General features: G+C 40.0%; 1 protein-coding gene across 2 annotated transcripts in view; it reads left to right on the forward strand.

Annotated features, from left to right (window-relative positions):
- PRKAR1B (protein kinase cAMP-dependent type I regulatory subunit beta) overlaps positions 1 to 21,865 on the forward strand; it is a 115,071-nt gene that overhangs the window by 47,246 nt on the left and 45,960 nt on the right. For both annotated transcript variants that reach the window (XM_050966346.1, XM_050966347.1), the window contains exons 5-6: positions 10,317 to 10,378; positions 11,162 to 11,208. In XM_050966346.1, the coding sequence (XP_050822303.1) occupies positions 10,317 to 10,378; positions 11,162 to 11,208 (109 nt within the window). The remainder of the gene's footprint in view (positions 1 to 10,316; positions 10,379 to 11,161; positions 11,209 to 21,865) is intronic.

Consider the following 21,865-nt stretch of genomic DNA (forward strand, 5'->3'; position numbering starts at 1 on the left):
GGTAACAGTGCGAACACACCTTTTCCTGTCCAGCAGCTCTAATTGTTCTTCCTTCCTGCAAATTCAACATACAATAGTATATATAGCAATATTTCCTTAAGTTTTTGGATTGATAGATCAATGGGTTTTTGTCTGCTCTGTTCTTTCAGTAATGAAGTTTAGTTTTATACTGGATGCCCCGGGCATCAGGGGTGATGTGTAAACTACCCTTTACATGAACTTACATGACTCCCATAGCTCAGTTAGACTCCCTTAGAGACATTCGTACACTGACTGTACAACTGTCTAAAGGAGTCTAAATTGGTGTGGCTTGTGCTGAGGAACCAGAAGGAGATGTAAAATTAAGATTACACATTTGTCTCATGAGGATTTCCAGAACAGTTGCACAAAGGCAAAATAACCCCTCCCAGCAAACCATTAGGGCATAGTTGTGGCATATCTACAACCTTATTTGCAGAAGGTTTTAACACTTGACCTGCAAAGTCAACAAAAGAATCACCATCTCCCATCTTAATAAATTGGGTTCTATCTGCTCTAATCACCTCCTGCAAATACACCAAGTCATCTGTTTCCTTTTTGCTTAGATCTTGCATACTCTTTGGAGGAAGAAGGTCTACTGTTGTCAGCACTCCTGTTAAATTTATTTGCTTTTCTAATGCAGGGAAGATATGTGTATAAGTCTAAAGGTCGCATTCTACATTTATTTATTTATTTGATATCTTTTGATTTATAGAAGTGTCCCTGTAATCTTTGTGCAAGAAACATGTACAAAATTTACCAGACCAACAATAAAATGGGAAGTGTATCTTTAACAAAGCCCTCCCAGAATATTCACTAAGGTTCTGATCTTGCATTTGTTCTCTGTGAGCAGAACCCTACACTCATGTGAAGCCCCACTGAAGTGTAAAGAGCAGGTGATGCTCTTTGCAGGATCAGAACCTAAAACCTTGAGCTTTTACCTTCCTTCCTCACTGCTATGTTTCTTGTAAGTGGACAGTTATTCAGAATGATTTAATGTATGTAAAATTACAGTTTAAATTATGGCAGTCAGAGATTCCAATTCAGCAAGGTACTTAAGCATATACTTAATTTTAAGCAGGTGCTTAAATCTATCTCTGTTCAGGAAAGCAATTAAGCATGTGCTTAAGTCCCACTGATATCACTAGCATGAGTAAGAGTTTGCAGGACTGGGTGAAAAAATTGGGTGAGGTTTAATTTGGCTCTTCAGTTGGTTTTTTTAGAAGTATAAATCCCAAGTCAGTCCGAAGCATCAGAAAATTATTTGCTTCCCATTTAAATTTCAGGATAGTATGAAAACAGAATGCAATTTAGCTGATTTGCTTTTCTATTTTATTTCTACAATAATGGCAATAATCCATCAGCAGTTTTTCTTTAATCCAATTAGAAACCCAATCAGCAGCCTATCAATATATATTTTAACCCATGGAACAAATTCTAAATATCCTTTATTCTTGAGAGCTGAAAGTAATGCATTTAACAAATATATCCCTTTAAGAAATTATGAGTTTTACATACAAAAAGGAAAAATCCAAGGGGGATACTTTCAGAACACAAATGAGAATTAAGCACCCAATTTTCAATGGCCGAGTTAGGGTCCTACCTGTCATTTGTGCCTTTGAAAATTCTTACCCCTTACTCATTGGATGAAAACAGTCCCATGATGAAGCACTACGGTTGACTCCAGACATACTCAAAGGACTAAATTGGCTCATCAGTGGTCATCAGATTTTTTTAAGCAGTTAACTTTATCTGTGCCTTAGAGAACTACATGTTTCTTTTTAAAATTATATGTAAGAAATTCTTGGCCAAAATGAAGACATTTGTAAGCATTTCTGATGAAGAAAGAATGCATGTAACAATATGTATAAACTGAGTTCATGTTTCCCTGGCCATCTAGATTTATTGTCCTTGGTGGTAAATATTGACCTTGGATTTATCTCAGTCAGTGTTTACCTCTTAGGTCAATAAATCTGAGGTTCACCTCAGCAGAAGTCAATATCTGCTTAGTGTTCTGTTTCATTATTAATATAAATATTTTGGTGACCTTTACATGTATTAAGTAGTCTAGTTTTTTTAAAGTCTTTCTCTTGATATGCTTATTTCTTTAAGTATATTTTTACACCAGCTCCCATATTACTTTGAAATCTGTTAATGCACAGAATTACTGTCCTTTTTTTCTAAGGGGATCTCAGATCTATGTGTTTCGGGGCGTAGCAGGTACTCCATAGTATAATAATATAAAATTGACTACATGGATCACCATTCACTTGTCTACTAGTAGGGCATAATGGTTACTCCTTTCTCTAGTTTCCTTATATGAGAAATCTTTTCTGTGATAAAGTATTTCCTATTTTGCATCTTTCATAGAGTTTAGAGCCAGAAGGCACCATTAGATCATCTAGTCTGTCTTCCTTTATCTCCTGACCATCTTTATCTTTCTCATTGAATAAACATTTCTTTCGACTTTCACAGAAATTAGTCTCGGGTGTTTTTGTTTAGGTTTTAGGTTTAGGTTTAATATTTGCTTTGTATGTCTGCCTTCTGAATGGTCTTTGGGGGATTTCCCATGTAGTCTCAAACTGAAGCACCTCAGAAGTTTCAAGTTCTGCTTTCATGACTCTCTTTGGACTGTCTCAGCCATAAACATACACAAATATTGCCTTTTCTGCCTCTGAATAGGTTGTGGTGTAGCTGGATGTGAGAACTGCATCTGAGTATTATCTCAAGTCATTAGATAATGGATGGAGTCCCTTAGTTTCCTTCCTTAGTTTCCTGCTTTCCTTCCGAAAGCTTCCTAGAAGTAAGATGCAAAGTTGACACAGACGGCTCCATTAATGCTCCTTTTTACTCTCATGGGGGGGGGGGGGGACATGCAAGGGAGAGCATACAAGCCAGAGCTTGAGGGTTCAGAAACAGCTCCACAGCTACTCAGCAGCCTGGAGACAAGATGATTTCCCTTTGGGCCGTTACAGTATCCAGGCCAGCTACTTGAATTGGGTGCTTGGCTCAAGATATTCCCCATTATTATTGCAGTATTTCAAAACATTTATGTAATACTATAAATTACATGCCATATCAGAGACATAGATAAGATACACCCCCCACCCTCACCCCAGCCAATCTCCGAAGAGAGTTCACAGTCTAAAGGCCTGATTCTCTCAACCCATTCTCATGAGATTAGTTCTTACGCTACTACCATGAGTAATGAGTGTTCACATAAGTAAAAGATTGTAGGGGCTGGTCCTTTGTGATCACATAAAAAAATCAGTGTTGACTCTATGAAGATTTTGGGTTATTCATTCTAAAGGTATGCTGGGTTTAAATGGTTTTAGAATGTTGTGCTATGGAAAATTCTGATCCCTGTCACATGGAAAAGCATAATCCAAAGCATATGGATTTATATGAATATTACTTACAGAGACCCAGATACAAGGTATTTATAGTTCTCTTTTCCTGTTTATTCCTTTAATTGGATTTATTTTAAGCGGGCTTTAGTGTAGAAATTTCTGCTGAACTTCTTCCATATATTCTGGTATTTCACATGAGCACAAATAAAGGATGTTGACCCCTATATTAAAAAAAAATGTGTATTTACGTGAATGGTAGTGCTGTACTTAAACAATAGGGAAAATCTTGTTTTGGCCATCTTTTCTTTATCCTAGTGTATACCAATCCCTTCTTAATTTGACGGGCACAATATTTTAAATTGCTTTGTCAAAAGCAATCCAGAGTAATATATCTAGTTTGGATTTAAGATTCTGGTGAGACGAATTATACGTGGTGATTTTTCCATCGTTTCAGTATATTCAGAAATAAATGTCAAAGCTGTGTTTGTGTTGAGATAATTTGGCTCAGCAATATATCAAGTCTTCAGCATTTTTTCTTCCTAAAGTTATCATTTGGAGGGATTTGTATGCTACAGGCCATGTAATAGCTGGCTTATATATAAGGCCTGATAGAGCAAGTAAAGCGTTTGGCTGTTTTTCTGTGATGCATACCTTTAAGTCAGATTGAAGAGCAGCTTACTGTTGTCAACGTTTGATTCATAGAGTTGTGTAAATGGGCAAAAAATTCCTTTCTGTCATGCCAGAGGCCAAATTAAACAGAAATCTGTGAACTGGGATGGTTATGTGGTTGTGGGGAAACAACATGGATTGTATAACACATTTCTGCATGTTTTTGTGATTTGTTTGTGTTGTGTTTTGATCTTATTTTATTGAACTCCATAAAATATAATTCTGCCTATTTGTTAAACTGCTGTTAATATGATTACTGCATTAAGGAAAACATGTAGTCAGCAGAGATAGGCAGAAAAAGTGTTAACACTACATATTGTGCGTAGGCTGAGTAAGAGTGACTTTAAACATTTCAGTCTTAATGATGTTGCTGTACTAGACTGCCTGCAGAGTTCTCAATATTCCATTTAAAAAAGGCATTTAAAAAATGTCCTACAGATACTCAGTAAGGCATATACAATAGTGCTTTTTTCCCCGCTCTCAATGTTAATGAAAGCCCAACATATTTGAGACTTAAAGGCACTTTGGAAACCTGAATCTTAATGGTTGTAGCACCACGGAAAGGTAGAATACACTAAGGCGTTGCAGTATCAAAAAATGGTCTTTCTTTTTGAATTTCTATAGCAGAGTGAAGAAGGAGCTAGATTAGATTTGTGACGTGTTTACTAGGCAGATTTTTAAAACACCACAAAATCTTAGAAAATTAGTGCTCTGAGGTTAAAAGTACCAGGTGTTCCTGCTAGTAATATTCTAGGTAGGACCCTACCAAATTCACAGCTGTGAAAAACATGCCACGGACCATGAAATCTGGTCTCACCTGTGAAATCTGGTCTTTTGTGTACTTTTACCCTGTACTATACAGATTTCACCTGTACTCTGCCTTACAAAAGAAAAAACAAAATAAGACAAAAAACCTGCTGTAGGACTCGGATATAACAGAATAGGACTAAACAAAGTATTTGAAATGCAGGGTTCCCATGGAACATGTTTGCTCAACTCTTAGTATATGAAAACAAGGAGGCTCAACACAACCGAGTAAGAAGTAATACTGGTTTTTACAAGTATTATGCTGAGAGAGTGTGGTAGAGTTTTTATGGAACTATGCCAGATCAGCTTAATATTTTTTCAAATCTACCCTCAACAATATTGATTTTTTGGTAAAGTGATAAACAAAGAGAAAGTATGTATAACACACACACTGAATGTTTTCTGTTTGCCTGCACAATGAAATAATTCTGACTGAAGTCTGACAATACCTGAAGGTATAATAAGGATTTTCCATTTGTGTCATGGATTCTCTACAATGTATACATTTTATCTATCTCCATCTTCCTTTTGTGTGATCTACTCACCATAGTAAGGGCTGAAAACAGGTCTGATTTTGAAACTGATAAATTATGTTCCATAGTTTCCTTGTATAGCCATTGCCATGGTCTGATTTTTAAATCCTGTTCTCTCATTTGGCTTTAACAAGGTTGTTCTCAATTGTCTATTGCCAGCATTGTGTTACCTACAGTAGACATTGCTTTTTTTTTTTCCTTTCTCACTTTCTATGTTGATTCAAAATAACTTCATTGCAACAGCAAATGAGATTATTTATTTTTACCATTTTTTTCATTATAAAGAAAACCTCTTAGGCCTTTCTGCCTACTGCCTTTCACCTTGTGTTGTGCTTTACACTGGGCAGGCGGATGTGAAAGACTACCAAATCAAAATGGTGTAGTGTGTTATACCCACCTGGCATTCCCTGTGCCAAACTCTCTGCTGGTGTAAATGGGTGCAGTTCCCATGACTTCAGTGGAATTTTGCTCAGTTACAGCAGCAGTGAAATTGACCCACCTTATACAAGTGTAAATACTTATATAAGGTGGAGGCCAGCAGAGAAATCAGGCCCTGTGGTCTCAGATCTGACTTCAGTTGTTTGCAATCCTCTTGTACGCTTTATGGAAACCCTCGACATGTTAAAACTTGCTGTGAGTCTTTGATATTTGCAACCCTTAAAAAAAATCCTTTAAATTTTGATATTCTGAGACAAGACATGGCATTTTTGATGGAATAGATAGAGATTTCAGGTCTAAACATATTCCTCAGTTTCACCTTGTTGGACTAGTTAATAATCAAGCTTTATATTATGTACAGCTCAGAATCTTTGCTTGTCATTTCATTTACCGTTTTAGATTATATTATCACAAAGTTACAAAAAATTAAATCTGCATAACCCTCTGTGGAGTTTATCATTGGTGGCTGAGTCCTGCCAGTCTTTCCCTGAAGCGCCAATGGGAGCCTCAAGTATATACAGTCCCATCTGCATCAGTGGTTCCATGCCGAAAACTTCCCCCAAAGCCTTTTGATTGGAGCACTGGTTTTGGCCCCAACTGCCGTAGCAACGAGAACTCACCTTTTCAAGAGGTAGCCAGTAGAGACTATGGAAGAACAACAGAATAGGCTAAAGCTTTTTCCCTTGGGGACAGGGGAGTAAAAGGCTGAGGAGAAGCAGTATTGGCATTAGAGATGAGTGAGCTAAGAAGCTTCGAGGGAAATATTGTGTAGGGATCTGAGACAGCAGTGCTGGGCGAACCATTCAGGTGTAGGTGCCTGGATGCAGAGGCACTAGGCATCCCTCTTCCTCTGCACCTCTTAGGGGTTGTCCATAAATAACATAACACATTTTTTGGAGATTTTCAAGACCCACCAGCCCTTGTAACTCTTTGTAACACTGAAACAAACATGCAAAATTTAGGACCCTCGTACCCCCTACTGTGTTACGTAATGTGTGGACAGCCTTGTAACTCCAACCACCAATATCAGCAATTGAAAAACCCAAACACAACACCATACATCCTGATTCCATCACCTAAATAACACATTACAAAGGATACATTTAAAAACAAGTAATGCCCTGTGTTAGCAATTCTCCCACACCACACACTGATACACAAAGGCGTTGAGTAAAAATCTATCCCATGCACATTAACCATCTACTTCAGCATTCCGTACCATTCAAAAACTTGGTTGAAGTCAGCATTTGGTGGAGAAGTGGTGAGTGAAGTCATGTGTGCTGTAGAAGCAGTAATAGGGGAAGACTGTAATATGGAGAAGATGAAATCATGGTTCAGAAGTAGGTTTCAAAGTTTGGGTGAAGATTTAGCTAGTGGTTTCCTAGCTTTTTTTATCATTGTGTTACTGTGCTGCTTAAACAGCCACAGACTATTTTTTTAATAAAAAATTTTGTTTGGAGGAATTTATGTGTGTATGTTAAAATATATATAAATAATAGCAACTAGGAAACAAAAATTCAGATCCCCTCCACACATCTGTTACAATTCTACTACACAGGCAGGGCTGTTTATAACACTTCGATGTTTATGCCTCTTGTGGACAAAAGACTGTTGTGAACCACTCTAAAAATAACATTACACTTTGTAGCAAAAAAGAAGGTCAAAATCTGGGCCTTGACCATACTATCTCTTTAGTGAGTGCCACTAGTTTTCCTTAGTCCATCTATTTCTTAAAACCAGCTTTGTTTTCTACACATCACTCCTCAGGTTTTCTAGCATGAAATTGTATATTGAACATGAAAATATATATTGATAGAAAATTAGTGTTGTATTTTCAAATGCCAGCTTAAACAGATCATGACCAAACTTTTTAACTTAAAAAAAAATTGGCATGCTTTCTTAGGGTATCATTTTTTTTATTTTAGTCTATTTTGTATGTTGTGAATCAAAATCAATAAATTATATCTATTGTTTGAACATCAATTCCATAGTAGCCTAAATTAAATCAAAGGTCAGTTTTGGTGCAAAGAAGTTATGAGTTTGGTAGGTTATTAGGCCAAGATTTTCAGAAGGGCTTTGTGAGGTATTGTGTGTCTCAATTTTGGGGGGCCCAACTTGAGATGTGTTAAAGGAGACTGATTTTCAGAGGGTGGTAGTTCAGCATTTTCTGAAAATCAGGTCCATTTAATGTGTCTTAACTTGGGGATCCAAATATTGAAACACTTAAAATCATAGTCATTTTTGAAAATGTCAGCCGTGCCATATACCTTAGGAACAACAGTTCCATGATGGACCAGAAACATGAATAACTATTTTCAGTGACATTCACATAATGGCTGATCACTTAAATTTGTCCATCAGTTATACCCACATATTGCTATCTGGAAATGCAAATCAATATCAACATTAGTTTTGTTGACATTCTCGCTTGCTTGCTTGCTTGCTAACATTTACCCTGCAATTATGTGTGTTTATAAAGTTTCTGTTAAAAAAATTGAAGATTTGCTCTAGTAAAGAGAGGATCATGTTAAAATACGCAATGTATTCCTGTATATTTAAGCAGGGCAGTATTAGTTTAGTAATGCTAAACAGTTATTTCTGAAAATCTAATTCATTACTTCTTTGACAATCTTTGTAGCAGTAGTTTTTAACCTAGGAGTTTGAAAACATTTTTGATAAAAGGAAGAGATGTTCAGAAATCTGATAACAAACCATTTTGGAGAAGAGTGCAGTGCTGTACATAATTTATCAGCCACTATTTGTGCAGTCGGTTGTTAAGATATAAATAAAACACAACCTTCAAACAAGAGATTAAAAAGCTGCCATTGTGCGTGTCCATGTTCTGATTTCTCTGTTTAGTGGCATAATCTTTCGGGGCCTGATCCTCTGAAGCACAAAGTGCCTTCAGTGCTAGTGGGCTCTTAGATCTCTGCTTGGCACAGAGGAGGGGGTAACACAGGGAGCCAGTTGAGGCTCCCTGATCCCATTCTGCCTGGCCCCAGCATAAGACAGAGCTACTGAGAGTACACCACCTGTGGGCACAGTCGGGAGCTCCAAGAGAGGCACAATCCCTGCCAGTTCTCCCCTAGGTGTGGTACAGTTCGGCACTGCCTCCTACACAGGCCTGCATGCTAATCACACCATCTAGCCCTAGCAGTGGAAACGTACTGACTGCTCAGCAGGAAAGATATGCCCCGCTTGAATAATGAGTGAACATTTCCTATAACTGCATCTGAGTGGACTGTGGAACTGTTGGACAGGAAACAAGCTCATAATGGGATTTTACAATGTGCATTTCCCATATAAGGGATTGAAATCCACCATGGGTTTGTTGCTGACTTCCTGGCTATTTTGATGAACCTTTTAAATTTCTTCATTGTTTTCACTTATTTGTGATTGAGAGGAATTTGCTCCATTTTATGGAGAGTTTACATCTCACTCTGTGGGAGGGGCAGTAAGTTGATGCACCACTCCGGGAGAAGCCAGTCACAATTCCTCCCCTTTGCTGGTGGTGGGAAGTGGTTTCTTTCAGCCCTTTACACTGATGAATTGGTGGTGGTGGGGATAGCCCAGGCTGTACCCAGTCCTTGCTCCCCATCCTCCACCTCTGTGGGGAGGGGAAGTAGTGGTTCTGTGGAGTCTGCTCTCTCTCCAACATGGGCAGGCAGCCTAAAGTGATTGTGGAGTGGGTAATGTTCCTTACTGCCCAGCCTGGCCTTGTAAGGGCAAGTGATAAGCTTGCTCTACATGTTTAAAATCATGGTGCTGTGTGGAGTCCGGGAAAGATGAATTAGTGCAGTGCTCTTGTATAGCTCGAGTGTTTCCATAGCATTGGCCGAATTTTCGTCACACTAGTAACTCTGCTAAAGTCACTGAGCGTAACTAAAGTCAGAATTTGGCTTCATATATTTACCTCTGCACTGGAAGTGTAATCCCTTGCCAGCTGTTATGCTGTCTTAATTTAGTCCTTTATATTTCCGAATGCATCCTGCTTTGTGCAATGGGCTTTGCTGGTAAAAACGGAGCCTCATTTTCAAAAGGGGCTGTGCTTCTATTTCAGGCTTCCAACAGCTTCCATTGTGACACACACTGGGCTGTTTTGAAAATCTGGCTGCTTTACGGTGCCTAAAAGGGAACTGAGGTCTTTTGAAAATTCTGGCCTTAGAGAATAAAAAGCATGAGCTGGCTAGTTCGTAGAATGCTTTAATTTAAGAATGGGTCTGTACACATAAATTTTGGAAGTTCTTTCAAAATAGCATGACTGGGTTGAGTCACTGTCTGACTTAGTTTTAAAGTATGGGTCCCACAGAACTAGCTTTTCTGGTGTTTTGCCAGCTGGGGACTCCATGTGCTGCTGCAATTAACGTTTTTCTTTTTCTTTTTTTTTTTTTTTTTTGCAAAATCTGTTAATGAAGGATTAACAAAGCAGAGTATCTTCAGTACTGGTGACTCAATAAGGAACAAGTTTGATTCAACAATGGATGTTTATTTTCTTTTATAGTGACATATTTGACGCCATGTTCCCTGTTATGCACATTGCTGGAGAAACGGTCATACAGCAGGGTAAATTTCCACACTTTTTTCCATACAAATTTGCTTAGATTGTATAATTTATGCCACTCTTTTTGATGTTCAGAAAATTATAGGGCCAGAGATTTTACCATCTTTGCTCACAGGCAGCAGTGTCTTATTCCAGAAGTATCTAAGTATTTATTTATATTGTAAGCTCTTTGGAGCACGGGAATGTCTTGTTCTGTAGTATCCAGCACCTAACATAATGGCGTTCTGGTCCATGACTGAGGCTCTTAGGTGCTTCCACAATCTAAATAAATAAAGATAATACTAATAAAAAAGTATCCACATGGCTTTAAATGGGGGCTACTCATGGAGAAAAGTACTACTCAACATGAATAAAGGGGGTGGACTCTGGCACAGAGTAATAAAAGATGGAAAATATTTTCAATGGTCGTTGAGAGTGCTCAGCAGCTCACTATATCATATCCGTAGTTACCAGACTTGGCAACTTACTTGCAAGCTTAGAGAAAGTCAAGCAGGACTTTAGTATCCTAAGGGTATTAAAAGTTTCTAATGTGTTGGCCTTCATTTTAAATAAATCAAAATGGATGAACCAATACAACTGAGAAAAAAATATAAATAATCACCCCTGATGTTTCTGTTCATGAGCAAAATGAGGCGTGGATGTTAAGGAAATGATTTTCTCTTAAATAATCAGCTCTGCAAACCTGTGCAAATATGGGTAGAATCAAATATGAGGATTGGAAATTATTTATATAACCATCCAGCAGACATTGTGAAAACAATCATCGTTTATATTTTTGCTTCCAGGTGACGAAGGAGACAACTTCTATGTAATAGATCAAGGAGAAGTGGATGTAAGTTTTAATTAACCTCCAGTTTGGAGTTGCTTCCTCTTCTTATTTATTTTAATCAGACTGTTGCAATATGATGCTCATTCTAAGTTTACATAGTAAAATTTCATGCTCATGATGCTTGCTCATGCTCATGAAAGGGATCTGGGGGTCATAGTGGATTACAAGCTAAATATAAGTCAACCGTGTAACGCTATTGCAAAAAAAGCAAACATCATTTTTGGATGTGTTAGCAGGAGTATTGTAAGCAAGACACGAGAAGTAATTTTTCCGCTCTACTCTGTGCTGATTAGGCCTCAACTGGAGTATTGTGTCCAGTTCTGGGTGCCACATTTCAGGAAAGATGTGGGCAAGCTGCAGAAAGTCCAGAGAAGAGCAACAAAAATAATTGAAGGTCTAGAAAACATGACCTATGAGGGAAGATTGAAAAAATTGGGTTTGTTTAGTCTGGAGAAGAGAAGGTTGTTATAAGGAGGAAAGAGAAAAATCGTTCTTCTTAACCTCTGAGGATAGGACAAGAAGCAATAGGCTTAAATTGCAGCAAGGACAGTTTAGGTTGGACATTAGGAAAAACTTCCTGTCAGGGTGGTTATGCACTGGAATAAATCGCCTAGGGAGGTGGTGGAATCTCCATCACTGGGAATTTTTAAGAGCAGGTTGGACAAACACCTGTCAGAGATGGTCTGGATAATACTTAGTCCTGCCATGAGTGCAGGGGACTGGACTAGATGACCTCTTGAGGTCCCTTCCACTTGTATGATTCTATGAGTCTACTTGCCTAAGGCCTGATCCAGCGATGTTCTGTGACTCTCCACTCCAGCTGAACTGAGGGAGCTCAGCATTTCACAGAATTGGTCACCTTACTAGATTTTGTTGCATTAGGTCTTTTATGTATAATATTATCAGTGGTATATTTTACAGTCACATTTATTTGTCCATTCAAGGCAGGATAATATGGTATCATAATCAAGCAAATTACTTTATCTTTAGAATCCTAACCACATCCCCTGTAAGTGTGCTGCCTTCAGTGGAGCAGGCCACCATGATGGAATGCACCTGAGGGGCCATATGAAACATACGGAAAATATTTTCTTTAATCACTTATCTGAGCTCATATGCATTTCTTTTCAAATAAAGAGAGCGCCCCAGGCTGTTAGTTTCATCTTAGAAACCTTAATTTGCTTTTTAAACTAGATCTGAATAACCAAGCAATGCACTGCATTGATAAAGCAAGGATTCCTAAAAAGTATAAATTGAGTTCTTAAATCACAGAATGCCCATCAGAATTTACAATGGTTTTGTCAGGAAGTATTTGAAAGGAAGCTACCCTCTGAATCTGGTTTCCAATTCTAATCTGTACATGTCTGATCAACTTCACCCGAAGGAGTGGTATGAAATCAACCCCCTTTGCAGCTTTCATTTGGTACAGTCTTCTCACCTCATTGAATTCTCTGGAAGCCACGTCTTACATATCAACAGTTGTTAGATAGGACAGGCTGACTCATTAGCAGTGTTGCTATGCAGACTCCCAGATGAATTCTGTTTGGATTATTTAAAGAAGGCAGTGATTTATTTTGAATCCAGCCAGCAGGCATACAGTTATTTTAGTGAAAGTTTTTTTTTTTCAAGAGGTTTGTTTGTGTCAGGGGACCATCTAATTGGTATTGTTGGGAATCGAGAAACCTCACACTCTGCCTCTGGAAGTTACTCCTCAGGAAATCCTTGTGACTCATTGTTCCTATCAAGCAGGGTAGCATGCCTCAATAGCAAACATTGCCACATCGGCAGTGCCAGAAAATAACAAGTGCAGTATTTATAGAAGTGTGGTTAAAAATTACTTTAAAAAAATTCATTTAAGGCCTGATCCAAAACTCACTTACTTCATGATGATATGCAGAAAATAGCTACTGGAATCTTACTGTAGTCCTCCTTAAATGTGCCTTGCCCTCCTTTGGAAGTTTTATGGAATAGTTAGCTGCATTTTCTGTCACTGAAGATGGTGTCTTGGTCCCCGTCCTCCCACTAAATCCCATGATACCCCACCGTAGCAGCTCTTTTACACAATGTTAAGCAAATTCTTACTGAGAGAATGACACCTTTTCATACATAATCCTGACTGTACGTGGTCCCAGGAGGGATCTAAATGCGAAGATTATTTTGACTGATTATTGAGTACATGAAGGCCTGATTTAAAGTAACCTCCATCTGCAGGTACCACATGGTTTTGTGGGCAGTTGCGGCTTCTGGGGAGGTGTACAATTTTCAAAAGCAATTTAGTGGCTTAGGAGCTGTGAGTGGGTGTTCTCACACCACCGCTGAAGAGCGATACGGTGGCTCAGATGGCGCTAATTAACCCATAGGCTGCATCTGGAGAGAGACTTAAGCTCGAGGACAAGGGAAGTGTGAAGACCCATAGTAGGAAAAGGACAGGAAAAAAGGGACTATGGAGCCACTGTGTATGGGGGCCTTCTTTGCAGAGGGCAGATATACCCTCCTGAGCTGGTCCCCAGATTACCACTCCCACTGAAGGGCACTGACAGGCAACAGAGAGAAATCCAAACCATAGGTACTGGAACTAGGGGTACTGGGGGTACTGCTGCACCCCGTGGCTTGAAGTGGTTTCCATCATATACAGGGTTTATGGTTTGGTTTAATGGCTCTCAGCACCCCCACTATGCAAATTGTTCCAGCATCCCAGTCCGAGCCCTACTTACACAGGCCCTGCAGAACCAGTGAAGACAATGAGAGGTGCAGATATACCTGCAGGGTTATTTGGCTAAGTTAGGTGAACAGCAGCAATATTTACTTAAGATTCTCCAGGAAGTGAGCAGGGGCCAAAGAGGCAGAGAATGGAAAAGAAGTTCCGGGCCAGGAGGTCAGAAGCTCTGCCAAGGCAGTGCTATGTCTGTGGTCAGAAGGGTTACATTAAAAGTGGATGCCTCCCGGGATGGATGCGAGAAGCCCTACCCTGAAGGCAGAAAGACAGGAAAGCCATGAGGTGTCCCACCTGTTGCGAGAGAAGAAAAGGGCTGGCACCTGTTTTTCCTTTGGGGAATTAGGGCATTGCTCCAGGGCCAGCGCTTCCATTTAGGCCACCTAGGCGGTCACCTAGGGCACCAGAATTTGAGAGGGTGGCATTTTGCCACCCTCGGCGGCAATTCGGCGGCGGGGGGGTCCTTCCGCGCTCTGGGTCATCGTTGGCAATTCTGCGGCGGGTCCTTCACTCGCTCTGGGACCTGCTGCCGAAGTTCCCTGAAGACCGGGAGTGCGGAAGGACCCCCGCCACCACAGAATTGCCGCCAACGACCGGGAGCACGGAAGGACCCCCGCCTAGGGCGCCAAAAACCCTGGCGCCACTCCTGCATTGCCCTCACAAAGAGCAGAACCATGGCCGAGGGAAGGGCAGGGTCCTGACTAAGGGCTGGAAGAAAGGGTTAGTAGGCTTCAGCCTGTGCAACCGTCATAGAGAAAGCTGAAGGAGCAGTGATGACAGAGGGTGAGAAAGAACTGGAGGAGAGAAAGGCACCTCCACAGACCCACCTGAAGGAGGTGAGGTAGACAGTGAGACCAGTTGGTATACAGTGGGAGCTCAGATACTGAGGAAGAGGGTTTTGAAGGTCTCTGCAGAGCAAGAGAAGGGGCTACAAGAGAAATTGATAGCCACGGAGCAGACTTTACAAGTAGCTGTACAGTTCCAGAGGGAAAAGCACCAGTAGAAGGGCAAACTGCTTCTCTGAGCAGAGGAACTAGAGCAGCAGTGGAGTGACCTGTGAGCCCAGCTTCAGCAGATGCACAGGGTAGGAGGTATCCATACCCTGGAGGACTGCAGTCTTGAGGGGGAGAGTATGTGATGGGGTGCTCAACCCACACCACCTTTGAAGTACTGGACGGGCTAATTAACCTGATAGGCTGCACTTGCGGGGCCGAGGGAGTTAGGCTGGAGGACAAGTACTAACTGAAGATGGAACCCACCTTGGCAGGAGTAAGCAGGGCTTTTATAAAGCCAGGAAGGGAGAGCAGAAGAGGGTGGCAGTGTGAAAATCTGCAGTCACTCTCCGGGCACAGAGAGGAGAGCAGGAAACTGTGGGGAGCGGAAGCCCTGGGATCTCACCCTGAGGGAAAGGTTTACCCAGAGAAGTGGTGGAGAAGGAGGCCTGCAGAGAGCAGTGTAGGAAGAAGACCAGGGAAACAGCAGCAGGGCTTGAGATGGTGCTAACCTTGGCTTCTCATTGTAGGGTCTTTGGACTGGAACTTGGAATAGTGGTTGGGTCTGGGGTCCCCTACCAGCCATGGGGAAAGTAGTACAGTCTTCAGTGGAAAAACCTGCCTGGAATGGCACCTGCACAGCTAGTCTCGTGAGACTTTGATATCCTGGAAGGGGAAAACTGTACAGTGATGTGGCTGGAGGGCCACAGAGTAAACTGAGAGTAAGGAAGTCAGAGCTAATCCCCAGACCCACCCACAAGGAAGTTCTTCAGCAGTGAATGAACCTCGTTACAGGGGCATAAATACCACTGAAACTCAATGAGACTTTAGCTCCTGAGTGCCCAAGTCTCTTTTGAAAATGGGACTTAGGCTCCTATGCCTCTTACACACTTTTGAAAATTTTACCCCAGACCTATAGCCCAACAAGGTACATGTCTAACTTTAACCACGTGAGTGGTGTTGGGCTAACAGCTTTCAGCGTTCCCGTGATCTGCACAGCACAGACAAGAGCATGACCCCAAGATGGTGGATCCATGGAGCAATATATTCTAAGATTGTCAATGACTGATATGGAACCTGATTTTCTGTACAAATGCAAAGATACACGGTAATGGTACTTGCAGTTGCTATCATTAGAAATATCAGATGCTACCTGCAAAAATATTATGCAGTGTTTTGAAGAAGAAACTCTTTAGATCACAGGCAGTATATAGTTAGAGTTATAGGAATATGTACTCCAATTAGTAATTACAAGAGTTATGATGAATCCCCTTATGGATAATTTTGCAAATCTGTGAAGAACAAAATAAAAGGACAGTCTAACACTATGTCTGACCATCTCTATATATGTGGGATAGGGTGACCAGAGAGCAAATGTGAAAAATCGGGACAGGAGGCGGGGGTAATAGGAGCCTATATACGAAAAAGACCAAAAAACAGGACTGTCCCTATAAAATCGGGACATCTGGTCACGCTAATGCAGGAGGATAAATGACAGACATTAAATACAAATAACTTAATGTTATATATCCATAACTTTTCTATCTATGGTCACTGTAGGCGACAGAATAAAATCAAATGCAACACCACATAGTTTACAGGTACATTCCCAGCTTGATAGGAGCAGTAGACCAAAGGGATTGTCAGAGGAGAAACTTACTTTTCTAGTATGTAAGTTTTTGTATTATCTTCCCTTTGGCAGCGATGATGACTTACAGGAATACTACTGGCAGTGTTAATGTACTAAAAATTGACATCTAAATAAGTGCTCATAGCCCTGCTATCTGGACTTGAGAGAAATCACCGTGTTGGTCAAATAATAGAACAGTCACAAGAGTATAGTGGATAGTTCTGTAAAATCATCCACTCAATGTGCAGCAGCAGTCAAAAAAGCTATCAAAATGTTGGGAATGATCAAGAAAAGGATAGATAATAAGACAGAAAATATCATATTGCCTCTGTATAAATCCATGGTATGCCCACACCTTGAATATTGTGTACAGATGTGGTCGCTCCATCTCAAAAAAGATATACTGGAATTGGAAAAGGTTCAGAAAAGGGCAACAAAAATGATCAGGGGTACAGAATGGCTTCCATATGAGGAGAGATTAATGAGACTGGCACTTTTCAGCTTGGAAAAGAGGCGACTAAGGGAGGATATGATAGAGGTCTATAAAATCATGAGTGCTATAGAGAAAGTAAATAAGGAAGTGTTATTTACTCCTTCTCATAATACAAGAACAAGGGGCCACCAAATGAAATTTATAGGTAGCAGGTTTAAAACAAACACAAGAAAGTATTTTTTATGCAACGCACTGTCAACCTCTGGAACTCATTGCCAGAGGGTGTTGTGAAGGCCAGTACTATAACAGAGTTCAATAGGGAGCTACATAGATTCATGGAAGATAGGTCCATCAATGGCTATTAACCAGGATGGGCAGGAATGGTGTCCCTAGCCTCTGTTTGCCAGAAGTTGGGATTGGGAGACAGGGCATGGAACACATGATGATAACCTGTCTGTTCATTCCCTTGGGGCACCTGCCATTAGCCACTGTCAGAGGACAGGATACTGGGATTGATGGGCCTTTGGTCTGACCCAGTATGGCTGTTCTTATGTTCTTAAGAGCCTATACAGCACCAGTGTCTTACTGTGGATCATTATTTCAAGATAATTTACTGTGAGCTAGATTGTGGCCTGGCTTGTATGTCCACACAAGATAGTAAAGGGGATAGAAGGCACCACTGAGCTACCTATTGTGCCATTCATAATGCAGGAGGGGAAACACAAAAAAGGCTGGAGCCTTGGCTTGGCCTCCAGTGCACGAGGCGGCATATCTGTACCAGGTACCAACCTAGCATGATGTATTCCCTCAACCAGAGCAGAGGGAGACTGGGAGAGAGATTGTGACTCAATAGGTCATAGTCAGAATCTCCCTACTGGGCTGCTGCAGGGGTAGCATATATTGCAACTATCTCAGGGAAGATTGTTAACTCATGGTCTAACCCTGTATGAGGAATAACTTTCTGCTAACTAGATTATGGCTTGAGGATTTAAGTTTCAGAGGTCAGGTGTCTACTGGAAGCTCTACTACTTGGAAAAATGTGGATGTATGCCAAAAATGTATCTAGTGAAGCTTATATTATGGTTTCCAGTAAAGATGTGGAAAGTACCTGCTAAAGTATGTGTTTCTTGCAGAAATCTCTAATCCATATTTCTGAATATAAAACTGTCCTCCTGTTTATTATTTTAATCTTAAAACCTCACATTTTGCTTAAAAACCACCCTCAACAATCCTTTTAAATATATTTTTTAAAACAACAACTTCCTATTGTATTTAATAGGGTTGTAACTCTTTTTGCAATCATTTTCGCGTGTTCTCTTCTTGTAAAACAACAGCCAAATGCACTATGGTGGAAAACCAAAACTTGCCAGTTGTCTAGACAGCTAAATAGTATTTGTACTTTAACTTGAATATTTATCGTATTCAGGGTATTTCATACAGCATTATATAATAGACAAGTACAAAGAAATCTTGTGGACACTAAGCTAATCTTGTCTGTTCATCTTGGGTAAAACTGGCAAGTTTACAAAGGCCACAGCCACCCTTGCATGGAGAAATATAAAGATAAAACAAAGTGAAACAAACAAAAGTTACACAGCAGCTGGTCTATGAATATTGCTGGATTTTTAAGAGCTAGTTAGATTTAATACTAACCTATTGGTCAATGAAATCTAATGGTATTGCCTTTGCTGAAGAGCTTCCCCTCCCTTTTTTTCTGTGTATTTAATTAAATGCATCCATGACAACAAGAATTCCTCAATCGTTAACATTGCCCATGTTTCACATCTTTGTATTTTCTAATGGATGATTTAGAAACATCTAATAAGTACATTCTCTGGGTTACAATTTTCAAGATGCCACTTTGAGTTTCTGAGGATTTTAAAGATAGTCCCAAATTTTGATAGCATCATATGAGAAAGTCACCCACATGTATCAAAACTTCATGTTTAAGACTCATTTAGATTTCCAAGAAGAAATGAGCCTCTTTTCTATTTTGGGAACAGAAATATTTGGACCAACTTTCTCCAGACAAGAGACAGGGCTGAAATTATTGCATAACATAATGGGATGCTGAAAGTTGCAATACCGGGATAATTTCAATACACAAATGTATTAAATGAGCGAGATTGCCTCCACAGGGGGTAGAGGGGCAGCAGGAAATGCAAATGGTTAATAAGAAATCAACAATATAAAGCCGAGGACTGAAAAGCAGAAGTACATTCGTTAGGTCTGAATATACTTCCATATCCCACTTCCCAAGCAAATGGGGGAGTTACTATTATTGGTAAGATTAAATCCTATTTTTATAAGTAACCTGAAGATGAACGAAACTAAGATGTGCTCCTAGACCGCTGAGCCTTGTGTGAGGTGCTTCGATTTTCTCTCATGGTTAGTGCCTAATGTATATCACAGCCTGTGAGGAAAGGAATTGAAGAGTACAATATCACACAAGATTCTTCCCGCTAACCTTCTATATAAAAAACAGAAAGTGAGCCCACTTGGGTAATTTGTCTTGCTAACAAAAATTGCAGTGCTCATACCAACAGAGATGAAAAACAATAGAAATCTAGAATGCCTTTGATCTCCAGAAAGTAGCAGGCTCTGGCAGCATGATTGCCCTTCATATTTGGGCATCTGCAGCTATGCATTCCTTTACAGCTACATGAAAGTAAAAAGTTCCCACTACTGTGCAGCTGGATCAGCTGTCCAAGTAACAACTCAGACTGTTTTGATTGTGTACTCTCTGCATTAGTGAGGGTTCATAAATATATAACATGTATAAGCCAAATCCTATGACCAGTATTTTTTTGGAGGGAGAGAAAGGGGATCTGCCAAGCTGCTGCCATGCAACACAGCTTTCTTTCCCAAAATAGCCTCATCTTCACCTTTCCTTTCCTCTTTTTTTTTTTTTAATTCCACCTTGAAAGGAATCTTAGTGGGGTTGAACTTTCAGCTAAAGGACAGAATGACAGTATAATATATCATCAATTCACTTTATCATCATCATGAAGACAAAAGTTTATTGTTGACTTAGGGAGCATTCTGCAGAGTATAGTACAATGGCTTTCCTCTTAAAGGACAATAGTTCTTCTTGTGTTGTTTTGTCTTCAGGAGATTGAAATTGGAAAATGGTGTTTTTATTGGGGAAGAGAGTGCTGGGCCCAGTGATCATGTCATTGGATCAAGATTTGGTTTCAGTTCAAAATGCTTTAAACCTGACACACTTAGTGGGGTTTGACCATTTTCATAAACTGTTTACAAACCATATGTCAAACATGTTTCGTGGAGTCTAGTCAAGTGGGATAGTAAAATTAAAGATGGCTTGGAGTGGATTAACTTCAGCCTTTTTTATTGCAGTGCAACTATTATAAATGTCAGTACTTCACTCACTCTACTTTGAGTTTCACCAGATTAATTTTTCCCCTTTGGTTTGCCACTTATTGACTTAACAAGAATTTCCATGTTACAGTTTTAAAATGTGGGTGCTGGAGTGAGCACACTTCCCATTTATAGTTCAGATGCTGTCATTTCCATCCTAAAGAAACACCCATCATGTTAGCAAGTCATCTTACCACACTTTTACGCAATAACAGAAATTCAGCTCAACAGCAAGACACCATATACAAAATAACTTTCTGTCCTGAGTGTAAATTCAGGATGAGAGATCAGCTGGCATTCAGGGCCTAACCCAAAACACATTCAGTGGATTTTACCTTTGATAGACCCTCACTGAGGACACAAGAGTTGCCTTATTGGAGCAGACCGATGGGTCCATGTAGTGCAGTGTCTCCTTCTGCTGGTTGTCTATTCCTGATGCTTCGCAATAAGAAGACACCTACCCACCATCTCTAAGAAAAATGCATCTGGCCAATTTTGCAATGTTTAAATATGGAAGGTGCTTTGTTTTTTAAGATTTACTTTCATTAAGTTACCAAACTTTATAGGCCCATCATTTTATTCATCCACCTTCCCTGCTTTTGACATGCAGGGGTTCCAGGATTCACACTTCAACCAGACTTTGGACTTTTAAACACTCTTTTGTGTGTAAATTTCCCATCATGAGAAGAATTAACCATTGACCCAACATTCCATTTGGTTTTCCTTCCAAAGCCTATGTCACAGATCAAAAGAAACCCTGCTATTATTTAATGTGTCATTCCCCCATAGTAATGAAGAAATTCAGCTACAAATGGCCTTCACGGCTTGCATTCATGGCTTGGTTACTGCCTGCCTATTTTGGTTTATTTTTTACCTTTTGCTTCTATCCCTTGATCTCCAGGATGCTCCTGGAATGCAGAGACCCACAACACTGGCTCCTCAGCTATAGTTCGGCATTAGGCTAATAGAAATCCCATGCAGTCCTTACATTCATACAAGGTCTCTGATCAGTTAAGCGGCCCCATGCCCTGATGGCTTGTTCCAGTTCCTATTGAAGTCAGTGGAAAGGCCTCAACAGGAGCTGGATCAGGGCTTGAATGAGTGTTGGGCAAAACAAACTGAGATTGATTTGGGCTGTAGCACAAGAGACATCTTTTCAGCCTAAGAGGAAGATAGATAGATAGATAGATAGATATACACACACAAAATATACTAAAATTTGTTTTTATTTTTGGGAAAAGACCAAATATGAATATATTTTGCCCCATATTAGAAACCTTATTTTTTTCATTCCTGAGTAATACAGGGTCCTAATTTATATTAAAAAAAATTGCATGAATCCATTATTTGTAATAGGTTATGTGAAATTATTTTGGTTTTCTTTTTGTTTTTTTCCTGTTTTGAGTACAGAATAATTGTATGCAGGAGCAGCTCCAGACACCAGCGCACCAAGCGTGTGCCTGGGGTGGCAAGCCGCGGGGGGCAGTCTACTGGTCACCATGAGGGCGGCAGTC

The sequence above is a fragment of the Gopherus flavomarginatus genome, chromosome 9 (assembly GCF_025201925.1).
Source record: "Gopherus flavomarginatus isolate rGopFla2 chromosome 9, rGopFla2.mat.asm, whole genome shotgun sequence".
NCBI lineage: Eukaryota > Metazoa > Chordata > Testudines > Testudinidae > Gopherus > Gopherus flavomarginatus.